Here is an 18,533-nt window from a genome sequence, read left to right on the forward strand (position 1 = left end):
TTTCAAAAAATTGGCCTGTGACAAGTATTTTCATTTTCTCTTTGATATAGCACAGCAAACCTATCTTGTTCAGACACTCCAACACCAGCTGACAGCATCCATGGAGCTGGTTACAGCTGTTCTCCCACTATCCATATTCTTTCACTGAACTACTGCTCTTATGATACAATACAAATCCTTGAATTTTACAGTACAGCAGAGAGATCAAATGACTGTAGCATAACTGTAGTGAGTCTTAAGCTAAATCAAGGTAAAGATTCCTGATTTCTGTTAAGTTAAGCTAGGGACAAAGCTTGATTTGCTTCTCACACTGGGTGAGATGCTATTGTAATAATAAATTCATGAAGTCATTAAGCTAAAGCATAAAAAGAGATTTATAACTAAGAATTTGTGTAGTTTACGCTGAAGAACTTACATTTGTTGGGTTTTGGAGGGGAGAGGAAGCAATTAGCCAATATTTAACTGCTCTTCTTACACTATTTGGGCTTTCAGTTGTAACTGGAGACTGCAGTGACCTCTACACTTTCTGGTCTAGCACAGAATAACCTCATTGACAAGTGACCTCACTGGAGGACTCTCTTCTAAGAGAAAGGGCATCACAATATAGGGCTTAAAAGAAATCAGAACTTCTGAACTTGACAACAGAAAGTGCCTTATTAATATTTTCTCTGGCTTTCCCCCCTACTTTTCATGGCTCATAACTGGAAGAACCTCTTACCTCAGCAACCATTAATCAGAATGAAAGGGAATATGCCAAGATATGCTTTAAAGCTTGTCAGTAATGGTCTTAATTAGCTATAGCAATGAGGTTCTTCTTTACCAGCTTCTGAGACACTTTCCATTTCCAATATGCCACTTTAAAATCAGTCTAGAGATGCTCTGTTTTGCACAGAATTTCAAAGCTTAAAAGAAAAGGATCAATTCTACTGCATAAGACTTGAGAAGCCACATAATACAGTCATTTAAAATAATGTAGCCCTTATGCAGTTTCTACTCAGTAAGTATCTTGTTTCAGGTGTCCTTTATTCATACTTCAAATTTTATAGGCTTCATTTACTAATGTGAAAGTTCTGATGAGATTCAGAAAAAGAAATGGGAAGGTGGCAGGCTATAAAGCATTTCAGCTTTAGCTGCTGGTAGACAGTGAAACATTACTGAGTGATAAGGTTTATATAACAGATATATTCTAACATTTTATGGCATTCACATTATTATGGCATCAAGATTAGATGGGGAAATGGGCTCTGTACTCTGTTGCTGGGCATATGAACAAACAATGGAAATGCCAAAATGACAAATGCCCGCCAATTCATTTTACACACTTTAATTTGCAGAAAACTGCAGAAGGCCACATAGGAAATTTCTGCAGGATTAGCCTAAGGAAGGTTGAATAGGATGATTCAAACCCTTCTTAACGCTTAGCAATTAGAATATTCTCTGATTATTTCTAATGACATTCCAGGGCTTTTACCTCAAGAAGGCAGGAAGCTTATTTAGCTGGGAGAAATCATTTGTGCATGACTTTGTCTCCTTTTTATGTACAGAGATTTTCAGCTGAATGGGTTAACACTAAGTGTTATTCTGTTTAAAATAATAATACATTAAAAAAAAGAGCAGGGTGAGCTCTCACCTAACAAGGCCAAAAGACAAGGGGGAGCGAAGGCTTGCTTACTGAGGCCAAAGGGGAGCCAGAGTTTCCGTTTGTTTTGATTTGCAAAAGCAGATTTATTATTCTTGCATCTTTAGTGTGAAATACAAAAGCCAATTGAATTAATGGCAAAATTCTAAAAGACTTCATCAAGGCCAGTTTTTACTTCTGTGTGCTTTTGATTTTAACATGTACTTACAAGCATAAGTGATGCTTCCAGCTCAAGTCCTGTCTCATTAAAGACTATAGTTTTATTTCCTGAACTTCCCCACTAAGTTTAAAAATGTGTGACTCTAGCTCTTTGTAGGCATTTGTAGCATTTTTCAGTCTCATTTAATTACTTTATTACGGGTTCACAACAAAATGTGGTAAACATTTGTGATAGAACAAATAAGCATTTGTGACAAGCAAATTGTGCTAAGTAATTTACTGTGGAAAAAAAATTACTGTTCTTTTTAAAAGGAAAACATATAAGATGTTACTGGTGTAATTCTTATACAAATATACATTTCTTCACATGAGTACTCTCACAAAAATTAATAATTGCTTATGTGGACAGATGCTCATCATTTTGAGTTTGGATGGCAAAACCAAGGTCCAAATAAGGAATACAAACCAGAATCAAATACAACAGGGGTGATTGAAAGTTATTCTTTATTTTGAATTTATTGGAGAAAGACCAGACTGCAATTAAATTTTCTGAACTTAATTTCCTCAGTGATTTCAACAACTTCAATAGAAAAAGCGAATGCAGGTTCCACACCAAAATTTTATTTGGTCTTATTTGTTTAATAATATCCAAACTGTGTTTAAAACTCAAACTGTCCAAAATCTCCAGAGCAAGAACTACAATAGTTCTACAAGCAAGTTCTCCAGAGCAAGAACTACAATAGCTGAAAATTCAGTCTGCAATGCATCTTTTCATCATAAGCAAATATAAAGTCCAAAATACAAAATTTAAAAAAAAAGTGTGTTAATGTCGTTTTATTTTTCTGTATAAAAATACATGTGCTCTGTTTCTTATTTTTTAATATCTTGTGAATCAGTGCTATATTATATGCCAGGTAATAACAATAAGCAATGATTTATGAGGATACACACAGAGTTTTTGTCATGCTTACATGGCTTTGGTACTTGTATTTTTGTCCTTCTTAACCACGATTTCAGTTCACAGCGGTACTCTTGGCTTGTAATTTTTGTGTTTTTGTAAACCTTGATGTATAGGAGGGCGTAATATATCGAGGAAGTTTATCTTCTTTTGGCTCTAATCCTTCATTGAGCTCTCTATTCTTCATGAAAATGTACAATTCATTTAAGCCTTACTTATTTATGCACAAAAAAACCACGTATAAGCAATTTTCCTTTTCCTTTTTCTCTGTTAGTTAAACTATTTTGTTATAAAACCCTGTAAGGACACTTTCTTTTCTGAATTGTAATTAAAGGCAAGATCTGTATTATTAATATGTATACTTTAGAAAAAGGCATTGTGATCTGTAAAGTCAGGGGCACCAGTTGGGATTTTAAGTGAGACCACTCCGACATGGAAGTTTAGGTTGGAATTTAACCTGATGGGTGTAAAAACTTTGTGCTGTTTTCCAGCAGAGCAGCAATTTCCCTTCCCTTTTTAATGTGCAGTGATGGGGCTTGCCACATCCCTGATGTCACGTCAGATGGAGAGAAAAGGCAATGTTCAGCGCTGAGACGGCACCACCGTGCCAGCTACTGAGGCCCCAGTACAACCTCTGCAGTGCCTGCAGGTCATGGATGGAAATGCTGTCAACCCTGCAGCACTACACTATAAAATCTGAAGTGATTACTGCTAGTGATGTGCTGCCACTGGTGAAAGCCAGCCACCGTGCTGTTCCTATTGACAAGATTAATTAGACAACTAAATTACTACTTTTATCTTAGCAGTGCTATCAAGAACTGGAAGAGTGCAAGGAAGACACAAATGGAAGAAAAGCTGTAGAGAGAAACCAGCCCACCTCATTTTAGGATATGTTGTGCAACCTGTGTTCCTTCAGCACTATTGTTCCGTGTTTAAATCTTTTCAGGTATTTACATGCAAGTGTTGTCATGGGCACATGTAGGATGATAAACCTGATAACCATTTACTGAATTGCCTTTTTGCATGTGAAATATAGTCTTAAAAACAACAACGAAAAAAACCCCAAGATTCCCCACCTTCTTACTGTACAGCATATTAATTATTGAATCAGCTCACACTACTAATTAAGTTAAATTCAACTGCGAAATAACTCCCAAAGAGCCAATTTATCTAAGGTAATATGAGCACATATTAATTTCTCCTTATATATCACCAGCTGTTATTAATTGAACTGTAGTCACTTCAGACTACAAGTCTGAAATAATTGCCACCACGGAAATGCTTCTACACTGTGCTTAACAGTGAGTTCGGTTGTTACTTAATTGATATTGATAGCAACCTGAATATAGGCAGACACCACTCTAGCTACTTAATTTTAGAGTTTGTGAGTTATTCAGAGGAATGTGTGGAATTTTCAAATTCTTCCATTGAATGTAAAAAGCTTTGTCATAAATATACATTAAGAGCAGAACTGAGTTTGATGGGTTATTCTCTACAGAAAATGTCTCCTCTTTGAAGGTGTAATATCCTTTTTCAAGTTCAGAGGAGATCGCAGTGGCAGCAAGTGATTTTTCCCTGTGCAGCAGCTCCTCTCAGCTGGCTGCTTTACTAAGGTAAGGGCTGAAGTGATGCTCGCAATCTGCTTCCTCACTACCCACCTTCCACCTGCAGCTATGAAGCATCTGCGTGCCGATGCTTTGACAGCCGGTAATTCTCTGCTGTGCAAAAAACTGCCAGTATGAACAGGTATTAGGATGAAAAAGTTTACTTTGAGGCCCCTTAAGCTTCTGTACAAATATATTGCATTTAATTAGTCATGGCAGCAGAAGGTTGAAAGAGATCTTCATTGCAGATAATGAGTAATATTTGTGCATGTGAACATTTTGCAAGCAGAGGGAGACAAAATTGTCCTCAGGATGCATTTCTTAGCCCCCTGGTAAAACTGAACTAGTCTCTCCTGAAATCAATTACACTTTCTCAAGTTTCAGTCATCATAGTACAAGTAAGAACAATGAAAATCTTAAGTTCTGAGATAGTTATTAGTCCCATGTTTCAGTGGAAGTGTGAGTAAAATCTGTGTATTTCCAGAAACTAAAATTATTGCATTTTTTATAATACACTTTCAATATGTTGCATCTTCCAAAGCTCGTTAGTATAGGTGTTGAACTATTACTTGAGATACGAAGTTTTGGTTTCCTTCATTGCAAAGGGCATTCATAAGAAACAAAAGATTGCAGAAAATGAACAATGTTCCATACATTCATATCACTTCATGTATATCATAACACATTTACTATCTTTTTGCCAAAGACCCATCAAGAACATAAGAAGAGGAACTCTAACATATCTACAAATAACCTTTTTTTTTTTTTTTTCCATTCTTATTGTGTTCATGAAAAGAGTATCAGTGATATGATGAATATTTCTAAGGTGAAATGATCTAAGGAATAATGATCTAAGGTAATCTACAAGCACAAGTTTTTTAACAAAGAACTTCTGGAAGGTTATTATATTTTTTCCATTACTGTTATTCAATTGTAAGACTATAACCATGATTAGAAATTCACTTCGTTGTATGTGGGATGATGGGAAACAAATGCTGTACCCGTTAATGAGTCATCCCCTGTATTCACAGCTCACCTGCTGATTTTAATTTATGTGATAATTTACAAAACAAAACACTTCATGTATTTCTTTCATCTATATACTGCATTTCACTTATTTTCATGAAAACACGTACTATGTTTTCTGGGATTGGGTACTCTTGTTTGGGAGCAGTTTCTAACCTCCTATCTAAATGTAAATTTCTTATGCAAACAGATTATTAATAGGGAAGTGAAACAAAATCCTTAAGCCCTTTCCAAGTAATACAAATGAATATGTTTATGATAAGTTGTTACTCTTTAAAAGTGAAAACAATACTATTAATTAAGGTCTACATTTTAAATGTAATAATAAATTCAGTTTCCTAAAAGATGCAAATCAGTTCCAGTTAAAAGAAGTGAATCATCATCATCAAGTTATGTTAATTACAGCATTGAAAGTCTTAAGCAAATAGCTTAAAATCTAAATATATGAAAGAGAAATGAAGACAGAAAAACATTGTATCTGTATAGAGAAGGCCTATAAGTTAGTCAAATCTACAGTTCATATATATGTCAAGCAGACTCACCAAGAACAGCTCCTACTCCTCGAATAATCTTGTTTTAATCTTGCAACTCATATAGCCGCTTTATGTAGCTTTAATTTGGCACCCTGAGGTTGCCCAAATACATACACAATCTTATTCGAAGAAAACACTAACACAACCTAACATTCATTAGCTACTGAGAAACTACACTGAGTCAAATGGTCTATCCAGCTTTATGTGGTGATTCTGGGAATAATTTTCACCATTAGTTTACAAACTGACAAAAGCAACCTCTTTTATGTAAATTTGAGGATCCCGCTGAGGTTGCTGACAACTGATAAAATGAAATGGAGAGAAAACAACAGGGCAAATAAAAAGCAATTTGCTGAATTCTGATCAAATGGAAAGAAGCTAATGGACATGGCATTTACTTATAAGGAACTTGCCTTGTAAACTGTAGATTTCTCCAACGCTGTTCTGCCGGGTGATATGATGCCAATATGCGCTACGAGGAAGTGAGATCGACTTGGATAATGTCATTGGTTCAGACAGACTGGTCTGGAGCTAAAAACCAAAGGAAACATAAATGGAAGATCACAGATAGCCATACTTGATAGATAGTCTCAAAACTGTAAATTGAACCAATGTTGTTATGAAGATACTATTTCCTGAATTATCACAGGTTTTATACTATCATTTGAACTGTGTTACAAGCATCAGCACTTTGAATGCTCAGGAAAAAGCTGCAAAAGTATGTTTGGGTATATAGGTTCATCAACGCAAGTTAATGTTAGGACATAGGAATGTGTCTCTATTTATTTACAGCTCTTCTCATTGCTGCTACAATTGTGTTATTTTATTCTTCATGATAATGATGGATTAGCATATGCCTGAAATCTTAAACCCCTCTACAATCACATTTCTTTTTGGTCATTGAACCTGCATATTGGATTGAATACCCAGAAAGATGCTAAGAGGGAATCTGAGACAACTAGTAGAGAATTAGTAATGAAGAGTCATTAATCCCCCTAATACTCCATTCAAGTAGAGGCATCTCATCACCAGGACCAGGCTACAGCCTCAAGTGCAAATTTTCCCAGTCAGGGGACTTCACATAGCCGAAAATGTGAATTGCATGATAAGTGTCCATGTGTACAAGAGCTATGGTGCAGATACCTGACAGAAGGAATGTAAACTTTATTAAAGAGAGCTCATTTTCAGGTGACAAATTTAAAAAGACATTTTTATTGTACAAAGTCTGTAATAAAAAGAAAAAAAACTCTTTCAGAGACAATATCCACAATTTCTAATCTACACTTAAACAATCTACAATTATTTCAGTTTTGAGTATTAACACACACTGATGTGTGGCAGATATTTTACTTCAGATCAATCTATTGTAACTACTTCCGTTGTTGTTTTCTTGAAAGCAGTCATCAAAATTGCTCCCTGTCTACAGCTAATGTCTTTTCTGTTCATTTATAGCCAAATATTACATTTCATTTGTCAGTGGTGCAGATCATCACTGGAAGCTATTTGATATGAATTCAAGAGCTTGCAGAAACATTTCCTTCATTAAAAAAAGTTCAAAATCCTTATCACAGGAATTCTATTTTTAGGAAGACTTGACAAACAAAACAAAACAAAACAAAAGTTTATTGACACAGAACATTTCCTTTTTTGTGGAGATCAGGGCAATAACAAATCTAAGCTATTTTACGATATTACTATAGCAAGGGTAATAAAGGTAACATTGTTGAGTAAGAGAAATAAATAAAATTATGTAACTTCAATACACACATGATTTATCTATAATTTATTCACACAAAAGGTAAATTATAGTCTTGAGGCAATAGGCAAAACTTTTTATTGTTATGCATTCTGAAAATAATAATTCCATTGAAGGGAACCACTCTGACTGTGGTTCATTATCTCAAAGCTAAATCCATGGACTGAAATGAAATGGTTAAAGTTATATCATTACTCCTGATCTGAGGTGATTAGTTCCTGCTTAATCTGATCAACACTGATGCAGAACAACTTCATATGCACATATTAAAGCTTTGAAAGAAAAAAAAAATCCATTCTCATTATAAATGAAGAATTGCTCTAGTGCAGAAGATCGTGTTGTAGACATTCACAGTACTTGTTTCCTCAGGTGCTCTGATTAAAGAACGACTGATATCACCTTTTGGGCAAGAAGTATCACCGTATGCTAACTGCAATAAGACCAGATGAACTACATTTCTTTGGGGACTTCATACAGAGAAAATGCAATTTCTGTTTTATTAAAATGTTGTCCTCTTGAAAAAAATATTAAAAATACATTGTCAATTTTGTTTTAAATTTGAGACTATAAAATGTAAAAAGAAACATATGGATTTGAAGACCTTATCACCTCATACATAATATAAAGGATGATAATTCAATAGCACATTAATTTGTTCATGAAGTTATTTTTACTGACCATTAGATCATTATTAGCTACAATTAGGCTTTTCATCTTTTTTTCTCTATAAAAAACACATTATTGGTCAAATGTAATTGACAATGACAGAATGCTTACTCCAACAAACTGCTGTTTGTAAAAGTATTTCTGTGTTAAAAGAAAATTGCATTATCTACTGACAGAAACCTACTTTCTCTAGAGACTAACGTGTATGCTAGATTGTGGGTGTTTCAGATAAAAACTTGAAACCAAGGTGAAGAAAACAAGCATATAAATATCCATATTATCAGTTTTTCATATACCACTAAATAGCTTTTGGTTATATAAACTATTACAGGCAAAACTAGAATTTAATGTACCAAGATCTACTGTTCATAATCCCTTTTCCCCAACTGTAAATGAACTTCTGGTATTTAATGGTGTTAACATAAGAAAAAAAAGAACAACAGATAAACAATTTGTAAATCAGGGAAGATGAACCAGAACCATTTACTTTTAAAATAATTAGTCACTCAGGTTTTAGACTTCTGGTGTTCCAAACCAGTGGAAGAGATCACTCTGGGTAAGCTCAGACACTTCATCCTAGATACTCTTGCCTTCATCTTTTCATTATGCCTCAAATAAAAACAACTGAGTTTTCCTCTGCCCTTTTCTGAACCAGCTAACTCAAATACAGAATGTTTCACTATGGAAAATCTATTGAATGACCTTTTAATTTTCTTATTTTCTCAAAAGAGGTAGACCATCAGTTTCCTGCACAGATTTATTTCTGTCCTTAACATAAATATAGCAATTCAAAAAATCTTTAAAAATTATTTCACTTATCTCCTTAGGCTTATTTCCCGATTACAAAATCAAATCAACATCTCTGAGTAAGGATCTCTTCTTATGTGACAGGCAAATGTTCAGCTGTTACTTTCAACACCGGCACTGTTTCCCTGGAAAAACAGGCTCAGATGCATTAGCATCAACCATACAGAAAGGGCCATAATGATAGAGGTAGCACAGACACAGAGAAGAAATAACTCCTTGATTTGGGAATGAATTTCAGGTAATTCTGCCTCTCTACTCTGGTAAGACCCCACCTGAACTACTAGATTCAGCTCTGGAGCCCCCAGCACAGGAAAGACATGGACCTGTTGGAGCAGATCCAGCAGAGAGTCACAAAAATGATCAGAGAGCAGGAACACCTCTCCTATGAAGACAGGCTGAGAGAGAGTTGGGTTTGTTCAGTCTGGAGAAGAGAAGGCCTCAGGGAGACCTTTTTGTGGCCTGTGAGTACTCAAAGAGGGCTTGTAAGAAAGATGTGGATGGACTTTTTAGCAGGGCTCATTTACGATAAGACAAGGCAGAATGGTTTTAAACTACAAGAGGGTAGATTGCGACTAGGTACAAGAAAGAAATTTTTTACAACGAGGGTGGTGAAACACTGGTACAGGTTGCCCAGAGAGACGGTAGATGCCCCATCCCTGGAGACATTCAAGGCCAGGCTGGACAAGACTCTGAGCAACCTGATGTAGTTGAAGATGTCCCTGCTCATTGCAGGGGGCTTGGACTAGATCACCTTTAAAGGTCCCTTCCAACCCTAATCATTCTCTGTTTTTACTGAGGGTTTTTTGCAGTCTTGAATCTATGAACCAACCTTAATCTTTAGTCTATAGGTATAGAAATACAGAGGAAAGTAAAAGCAATATACCAAATTAAATGTATATAATATATTACAGTAGCATTAAATAAAATATGTGTCTAAAATGATTTTGCTACAAATACATCTCAAATCTGATGAGCCTTTGGGAAATGAAAAACATAATTCAAACTTTTTTTGCACAACTTAAGAGGGGGAAAATGCTGATGTAATTAGAACTCAGGTGAAAAGAAAAGTAGAAATGCATGTATCAAAACCATATCAACGCAAGGATTTTTTTGGTGGGAATACAAAGAAAAATCCATCAATGAAGTGTTTTTGTTGTCCGACATCCCGACATTAAATACCTACTAGTTAGGTTTCTTACAGAATCTTTCTTTGATAAGACACCTTTCACATAGTGAACGTTACATTTCTTCCCTGTATCCAAATCCAAAATATAAAAAATATTAAGTCATATGAATCCTTTGCATTGCCAGCAACTTTACAACTTTAAAGGACTATTTGATTAAAATAGAAATAATTAATAAAAACTATTAATGTGTCACTGTAAGTAGTTCCCCATATTTTTCATTATCGTTCTCTCATGAGACAAGTTTTAAGGGTTAGATTTTCTTTTAATTCCCATAGGCCATCTCCATTGACTTAAATAGATTTGTTACTCAGATATCAATAAAGAATACAGTTCCAAGAATGGAGCCTGTTAAATGTATTAGGGTTCTGAGCTTTGATCTGTTTAGCATACTATTTTGTTTAGCATTTACTTTTTGCACTAAAAAAGTCAAAACACTGAAGGTGACAGAAAACACATTTGGTTTGTGGAGAAGAACTGAATAATAGTAGTTCATTCAATTTTTTAGCCTGCAATTAAACAGTTTACTTTTTACAGATATGTTCTCAAAATAGGTTAGTTTATTACAGATTAAAAAACCTATCTCATTTCACATCCTCATTAGAGTCTTTAAACAAACAGAAAGAGAACTAGGTCATAGAAGTCTAATGAGAATTGTGGTCTGGAAATATGAATTAAATATCATTATTTAGGTTCTTAATAACTCTAAATAAGTTTGCTTTTTTACTTGGAGAGGAAGAGTGGTCAAGAAATATATTTCACTTCTCAGCTGACTGTGGAATAGCACAGACTCATTTCACTGTATCCACAGTGAAAAATTACTTGAGTTTAAGAACTACACAACCTAGATGGTAGCACCAGCTGAGGTACCTGCTCAGCTATCAGCTGTGTTAGAGAACAAGCAGGAGGGAAGAAGGATTTTTTTTTAAAATGATTTTTCAGTAATGACTGAGAAAAAAGGTGTCATGTTTGTCTTTTTTTGCAAAAGCATATACTGTTGTCCCACGTTCAGCTTTTGTACTATGACACATAAACCTGTTCTACAAAAAGCAGATCCCATCCAGTACTGTGAAGAAGATTATTCCTTCTTGAGCACAGTGTTTTGCCCTTGTTTCTGTTGAATTTTAAACTGTTGTTTGAAACGATTCTTATTATATGTTCTAATAATTAGATTGTGCCTTGGTGCAGAACTTCTGTGAAGATACTTAATAAAACTCGATGCAAGTTATATTCCTATGAAAGTCCAATGAGAATATCTACCTATTGGTAATGTGTTATTAATAATTACTCTCTGGTTATAATTCCCCACAACCCTTTGTTCACAATAACTTAGCTTGCTTAGAAAGAGGACTATGTTCGTTACTTTAAAGTGTCTACTATTAATATAAACACTTATCAGGTATCAGCATACTATTTATTTGCTATACACTGCTTAATTTTTAGTTTTACGTTTTTATCCAGCTTGCTGTTCCTGACAGAATACAAAATATTGGCAAAAACTCCACCAACATATGACCTCATAAGTCTTCTGAAAAGACTTATAGAAAAGCTAGCTGTGAAAGTCATTTCAGTGATTTCAGTCTTTATAATATATTTCTCACATTTAGATTTTCAGCAGCTATTCTAACTTTGTTATGACCTTTTAGAGAGTTTCGTAATCAATTATGGAGGAAAAAATCTCAAAATAATAACACTGCTTTGCAGTGCCAAGGTGATTATTCTTTGGCGGTGGAACTACATTATGTCTGAATAATAAAGAAATGAGGAAAGAAAAACATTCTGAAAAGAGATTCAATGGTACTGATTTTTTTTTCTAATCTCCTTGACCACACTATAAAGAGTGAATTGGGCCATTTTTCTCCTTTTCTGGCAGAAGTGTGTTGTTATTTTTTTCTTTTTTTTTTTTTTTTCTTTCTTTTTCTTGTTGTTTTTCCTTTAAAAGAAGCTCATAATAGAACACTTTGTTGTCTGGCAGAATGGATTAATGTTGGAGAAAAGTAGATGGATTTTACAGCAATGGATTTTATTTGGATTATATTTATTGAATGTCAGTAAGGTGTGTGTCTTCACCCACATTCTGTTCACAAAATTTTGGTTTTGTTTCTTTCATGAAAGAAGTTTCCTGTCCATGGAAGCTACACTAATTACTGTGAGGGTGGAAGGTCAGGCTCTGACATCTTTACAAGTTTGAGTTATCGTATTATACACAGGCAATATACAAAATACTTCATCCATTTTTCATCACAGAAAACCACTCACTAATTACATGGGAGATGATGCTGACAAGAACAGAGCTGAGACTGTTTCAAGCCTGACTAAAAGTAGGTCTCAGTGAAAACAAACACAACTAAATAGTAGGAGTCTCTAACACATAGGAGAAATTGCTACTAGGTTGAGATCATTTCTTCAATAAACACATAAATTTATATATGTGTGATAGAGAATCCAGTATTGCACAGGCATTATTTGCACATATTCCTTGTTCTGTCTGTTATCATAAAATGGGAGCTTTTATGAGAGAGGTGCTGGATGACATGAAGGAAAAGATTTTGCATACAGACATTTGCTGACCTGAAAACATACCACATTTTGGGACAAGACTGTGTCCAACTTTAAAATAATTTCACATTTTAAACGTAAAAATCTAGAACTATTGAAGATGCTCAGTACTGATACACTTGTTTAAAGGTACAGATATTTCCAGATGGAAAATGGGGAGGATCAGGCCAAAAAAACACATAAAATCAAAAAGAAAAATCTAAATTACCACCATATCCTTACACATTTTATTCAAGGCAAAAATGGAAACTAATCACAGTCCTAGAACACTTCATCATGTTCACTCATGAATGTCTGAAGTGAAGGCAGTTGGCATAGAACACACTGATATAGATCAGCTTAAACTCTAGGGTGTTATCTTTACCTTTGAAGACATGTTCTAGGGGTCATTCATCTTAAGCAGTTCATCACCGAAATGTTCATTTACAGATTTGACTCATTTCAAAAAGAAGCAGTGAATTATGTGCATGATTGTGAGTGTTTGCTAGTAGGTGGTATAAAATAGAAGTCAATGATGTGAGGGTTATGAGGAGGTCACTGAATTAAGGAGTTAATAGTGGCCTGAAGAGTACAGAAGATGTTATTTGATTTGACAAAACAATATTGTGATTGGGAGAGATACCTGAGAATAGGAGGAAAGTCACTGACACTGCTGTCTTTAAGAAGCGGAAGAAGGAGGACCCAGGGGACTACAGGCTAGTCAGCTTCACCTCAGTCCCTAGGAAGATTGTGGAGCAGCTAATCCTGGAAATAATTTCCACTCACATGAAGGATAAAAAGGTCATCAGGAGTAGTCAGAATGGATTCATCAATCTTATGATAAATCTTATGATAAAATATCAATCTTATGATAAAATAACTGGCTTGGTAGGTGAGCAGAAAGCAGTGGATATTGTTGATTTCGACTTCAGGAAGGATTTTGATACTGTTTCCTGTAGGACCCTCATGGAGAAGCTGATGATGTATGGGCTGGATATGCAGCCCATTTCAATGAGGTGGACTGAAAATTGGCTGAATGGATCAGCCTAGAGGATGACAATGAGTGGATTAAATCTAGTTGGAGGCAGTAACTAGCAGTGTACCCTAGGGGTCAATATTGTGATCAGTCTTGTTCAACATCTACATTAATGATTAGAATGATGGGACAGAGTGCACCCTCAGAAGATATACTTATGTCACAAAATGGGATGAGTGGCTGATAAACCAGAGGGTTGTGCTGCCATCCAGAGGGATCGCAACAGGCTGGAGAAATCAGCTGACAGGAACCTCATGCAGTTCAACAAGCGATAGTACAAAGTCCTGCACCTGTGAAGGAACAATCCCAGGCACTAGTATGTGCTGGTGGTTGCTGGAAAGTGGCTTTTCAGAAAAGGACCTGAAGGTCTTGGTGGATGTCAAGTTGAACATGAGCCACCAAGATGCCCTTGTGGCAAAGAAGGCCACCAGTATCCTTGGCTGCATTTAGGAGTGTTGCCAGCAGGACAAGAGAGGTGGCCCTCCTTTCCTTTTGCTCTGCATTGGTGAGGCCACACCTAGAGTGCTGGGTCCACTTCTGGGATCCTCAGTGTAAGAGAGACATGGAATGCTGAAAAGAGTCCAGCAAAGCACCACTAAGAAGACAAAGAGACTAAAGCTTTTATCCCAAGGAGAGGCTGAGAGAGCTGGGACTGCTTAGCCTGGAGTAGAGAATGCTCCAGGGGGATCTTATCAGTGCTTGTAAATACCTGAAGGGAGTATGCAAAGTAGACGGAGTGAGGCTCTTTCCAGTGGTGCCTAATGACAGGATCAGAGGCAATGACTAGAAACTGAAACATAGGAGTTTCCCTCTGAACATCAGGAAACACTTTTTTACTGTGAGGGTGACTGAGCACTTTCACAGGTTGCTCAGGGAGGTTGCGGATTCTCCTGTGTTGTAGATATTTAAAAGCCATCTGAATATGGTCAGTTCCAGGTGGCCCTGCTTGAGCCTGGGAGGTTGGACTAGATGACTTTCAGAGGGTCCTTTCATCCTCAACTAGTCTGTGATTCTATGATTAGCATTTCCAAAATAATAGAGAAGGTTTTACTGAAACGGGAGAGTGTCAGATCCATCTTCTGAACAAGGTAGGGATAAATAAGTTGGGGTGGGAAAGAACAAACTGAAAGGCATCAGTTGAAGAGGTCAAAGAAAGAGACTGTCCACTAAAGGCTGGTATGCCTCACTAGGAGTAAGTGTTTTCTGGGGAATTCAACCTGAGATTTATGGTATTCTACAAGGCTCTTTTTGATGAGGTTTATCAAGCCAGAGTTAAAAGTAGCGAGGCTTGCAATCAGTGCAGACTTAAAAAGTCTTCTCGTCCTTCCTCTCTCTGTTTTTTACTCTCCTTGCCCTGCTGGGTATTCCTCTCTCTGACAAAGATGCTCGTGTCAGACTTCAACCTGATATGCTTTGGAGAAGATTTCAAAGTATAAAAGTTTTTTTCACAGTATTGCTTTCCAAAAGATATGACAGTCTTAAAGATGTATTTAGGACATGTGAAGTCTTCAGTAGTTTACCTGAGAGTACTGGAAGGACAGCCTTTCTGACTTCATAGAAGTTGTTTTGGACAGTTTTAGAGATGGTATGGTAAAAGTATAACACGAAAAAAATGTCCCTAAGTGGAGACCAGATTTCAAAAACTCTCTCTGACATGTGGCAAGAAAGGTGAAATAAGGATGAACTTCTTCCATTGTCTAGAACAGATCAGTATTTCCCAATTACACACATTAGTGGAAATCACATTTGTTTTAGCTACTTCATTTCAGTATATAGAAATTTCTAGTACCAATGAACTTTAATAAAATGGCAGGAATACTTGCCGAAACAATAATCATCAATAACCTTTCACGAATATTCCTTATTAAGCTTATCAAGCTTATCAGGGCATGACTCCAGTATTCAGTAACACACATAGTCTTGCTGACCTCTACTTTCTGACATTTTTAGAAGTTAGTTTTATGGCATACACTGATATTTAAATTAAAAAGAAAAAATAGAAAACCCAGAATACATAAAAATTGCTATCATTAGTAAAGCCCTCTTCAATGACTCTTCAATACCTTCAAAAAGAACATATTTCCTTCCTTTTAACAAGTTACTTTTAAACATTATGAACGCAACTTGACTCATACATACTGGGGCTAGTTATACATGTGCAATGGTCATGAATGTACATGGATGTAAATTATTAAGGTTTAAATTTGAAATATACAATATTTTTGTAGGGAGTGCTAAAAATATGTCCGTGCATATAAACACCCAAATGAAAGTGTAAGTTTAACTTAAATTCATTTACCCATATTTCATTTAATATTTACTTCAGTAGCTCCATTGCCTTAAGTGGACTTTTACAGACTTAAAATCAAATGAAAAGCTAGCATATAAAAATAAAGAGCTATTTTAGTCCACTGTGTGTTCTCACACATAAGGGGATTGTATCATATCATATATCATATCATATCATATCATATCATATCATATCATATCATATCATATCATATCATTATTGTGTATATAGACAGATATAGACAAATAATTTTTGACATTTCTCAGGAACTTCAGTAGGCAATCATTCAAAAGTAATGAAAAAACTTCTAAGTAAATATACAAAATGTATATTATTTTCAGCTCCAAAAAAAACTTAAAATGAGAGACAAGACTCTCAAATCACAGTCCAAATTTCTGCATATAAAAGAAGTTCATGAAATTTTTGCTTTTTTTACTGATGTTAGTTTACTTATGCAGCAAAAATAGATGCAAATCAGGAAGCCAATTTGGAAAGTGGGAAGCAGAAACGTGTTGGTAAATTGCTGTATGTTTCATCATACTCATATCAGCCTAATAAATCATAGAACTGGCAACTTTCTCTATTTAATTTCGTTTTCAGACAATAACTTAGGTGTTTTTTTTTCCACTGGCAAAAGTCGCTTGGTATAGTGTAGGTTGTAGATGCATGGCCACATGCCATATAACTCAAGACTTTTGAAATCGATTGTTGCCATCTAACAGTACAATCCTTTGCTTCTGTGCTGGCAAGTTTCAGCTTCACGAGACAAAGGAGACAGAATTATATCTGTTGCCATGGAAATCTGCAACTCCATCACATTTTTTCTTCATGTAATATAAATGTATGTAAAGGTGATCACTAAACAATATGTGAGAAATATTACAGAAATGCCATCATTTTACAAATGATTTTACAAAATCTCTCAGGTAGTAGCAATTGCAATTTTACCACTGTGTCTCACAAGGAAATGATTAAGAATAATGAAAAGACCACAAGTTCTCCCATTTTATAAAAAAGAATCTCTGCTGATTTGTCAATGGACTTTGAATCACAGATGCTGTAGAGATAGGCATTCAACAGTCAGCCATATGAATCCATATGAATCTTGCTTGGCAGCTACCTTTATAGAAATTAATTCTGACAGACTGAATATGTGATGACACTCCCAGCTTTTATCCTGAGACAGTCATAAGTAACAGAGTGATGTATGCTTCAGTCATAACATGGAAAATCTCCATTAAGGCCTTGCTGCTGAATACTGCAGAACTGAATCACTTTTGAAAAAACACTGTTCCTTCAGTTTAGATGAGTAAGTACTCTGATACTTCTTAATATCTTCATCATCAATGTGGGCAGTGGGACAGAATCCACCCATAGCAATTTGGGATTGACATCAAACTAGGGAAAGGAGTCAAATACTCAGAGAGAAGGGCTTCCATTCAGTGGGACCTCAGCAAAGAAGAAGAAAGGGCTGACGGAAATCTCATGCAGTTCAGCAATGACAGATGCTAATGCTGCAGCTGGGCCAGGGCAACTCAGTGGCACAAGCACAGACTGGGGACTGACTTGCTAGATGAAAGCTCTGCCAAAAGGACCCAGTGATTCTGGTGTTAACATGAATGACCCATGTGCAGGTGCAGTGATGGAGGTTAATGACACATTGGACCACATTAGCAAAAGCGTGGCCAGCAGGTTGGGAGAAATCTTATTTCCCCACAATTTTGTATTTCTGAAACCACATCTGGAATTTCAGCTGTATTCACAGAGTCTTTGCAGTTGGGACTTAGTGCAAGATAAATGTAAAGCTGGAGAGAGCCTGGGAGAGAACCTTTAAGAAGTAGAATATGATCAGCGAAGCTGGATTAAGTGTCTAATGTTTATGCAGCATGAGAAAGAAAAGACTTAGAGAAACCTAAATCCAGTTTCTCTCTCTTCTTAAAGGTATATTGTAGAGAAGACTGTTACCAGAGATGCACAGTGAAAGGATAACAGTCACAGGCTGTGGAAAGGGAAATTAGTGACAGGCTTAATGAAAAATTCTTTACAGTTAGAGCAGCCAAGCACTGGAATGGGTACTCATAATCTGCACCTTTGAGGGTATTAAAAACCTGACTCAATAAGACTCTGGGTAACTTGATCTAGTTTTGATGTTATCCCTCCTTTGAACAGAAGGCTAGTTGGCCTGACCACAAGTATTTCCTTCCAATGCCTTTTTTTCTGATTCTGTAGTCAATAGGTTAGAAAATCCGAGAGCTAATGAGATGTGCTGTGCCAGTGCATTCACCTGACATTTTGCTTACTGTAGCAGTTGCACATCTTTATATGATATAGTTACTA

General features: G+C 35.9%; 1 protein-coding gene across 2 annotated transcripts in view; it reads right to left on the reverse strand.

The window, feature by feature from the left end:
• Nucleotides 1-18,533, reverse strand: part of DOK6 (docking protein 6) — a 257,151-nt gene that overhangs the window by 43,162 nt on the left and 195,456 nt on the right. For both annotated transcript variants that reach the window (XM_065053042.1, XM_065053043.1), the window contains exon 7: nt 6,333-6,450. In XM_065053042.1, coding sequence (XP_064909114.1) covers nt 6,333-6,450 — 118 coding nt within the window. The remainder of the gene's footprint in view (nt 1-6,332; nt 6,451-18,533) is intronic.

The sequence above is a fragment of the Columba livia genome, chromosome 2 (genome assembly GCF_036013475.1).
Source record: "Columba livia isolate bColLiv1 breed racing homer chromosome 2, bColLiv1.pat.W.v2, whole genome shotgun sequence".
Classification (NCBI taxonomy): Eukaryota; Metazoa; Chordata; class Aves; order Columbiformes; family Columbidae; genus Columba; species Columba livia.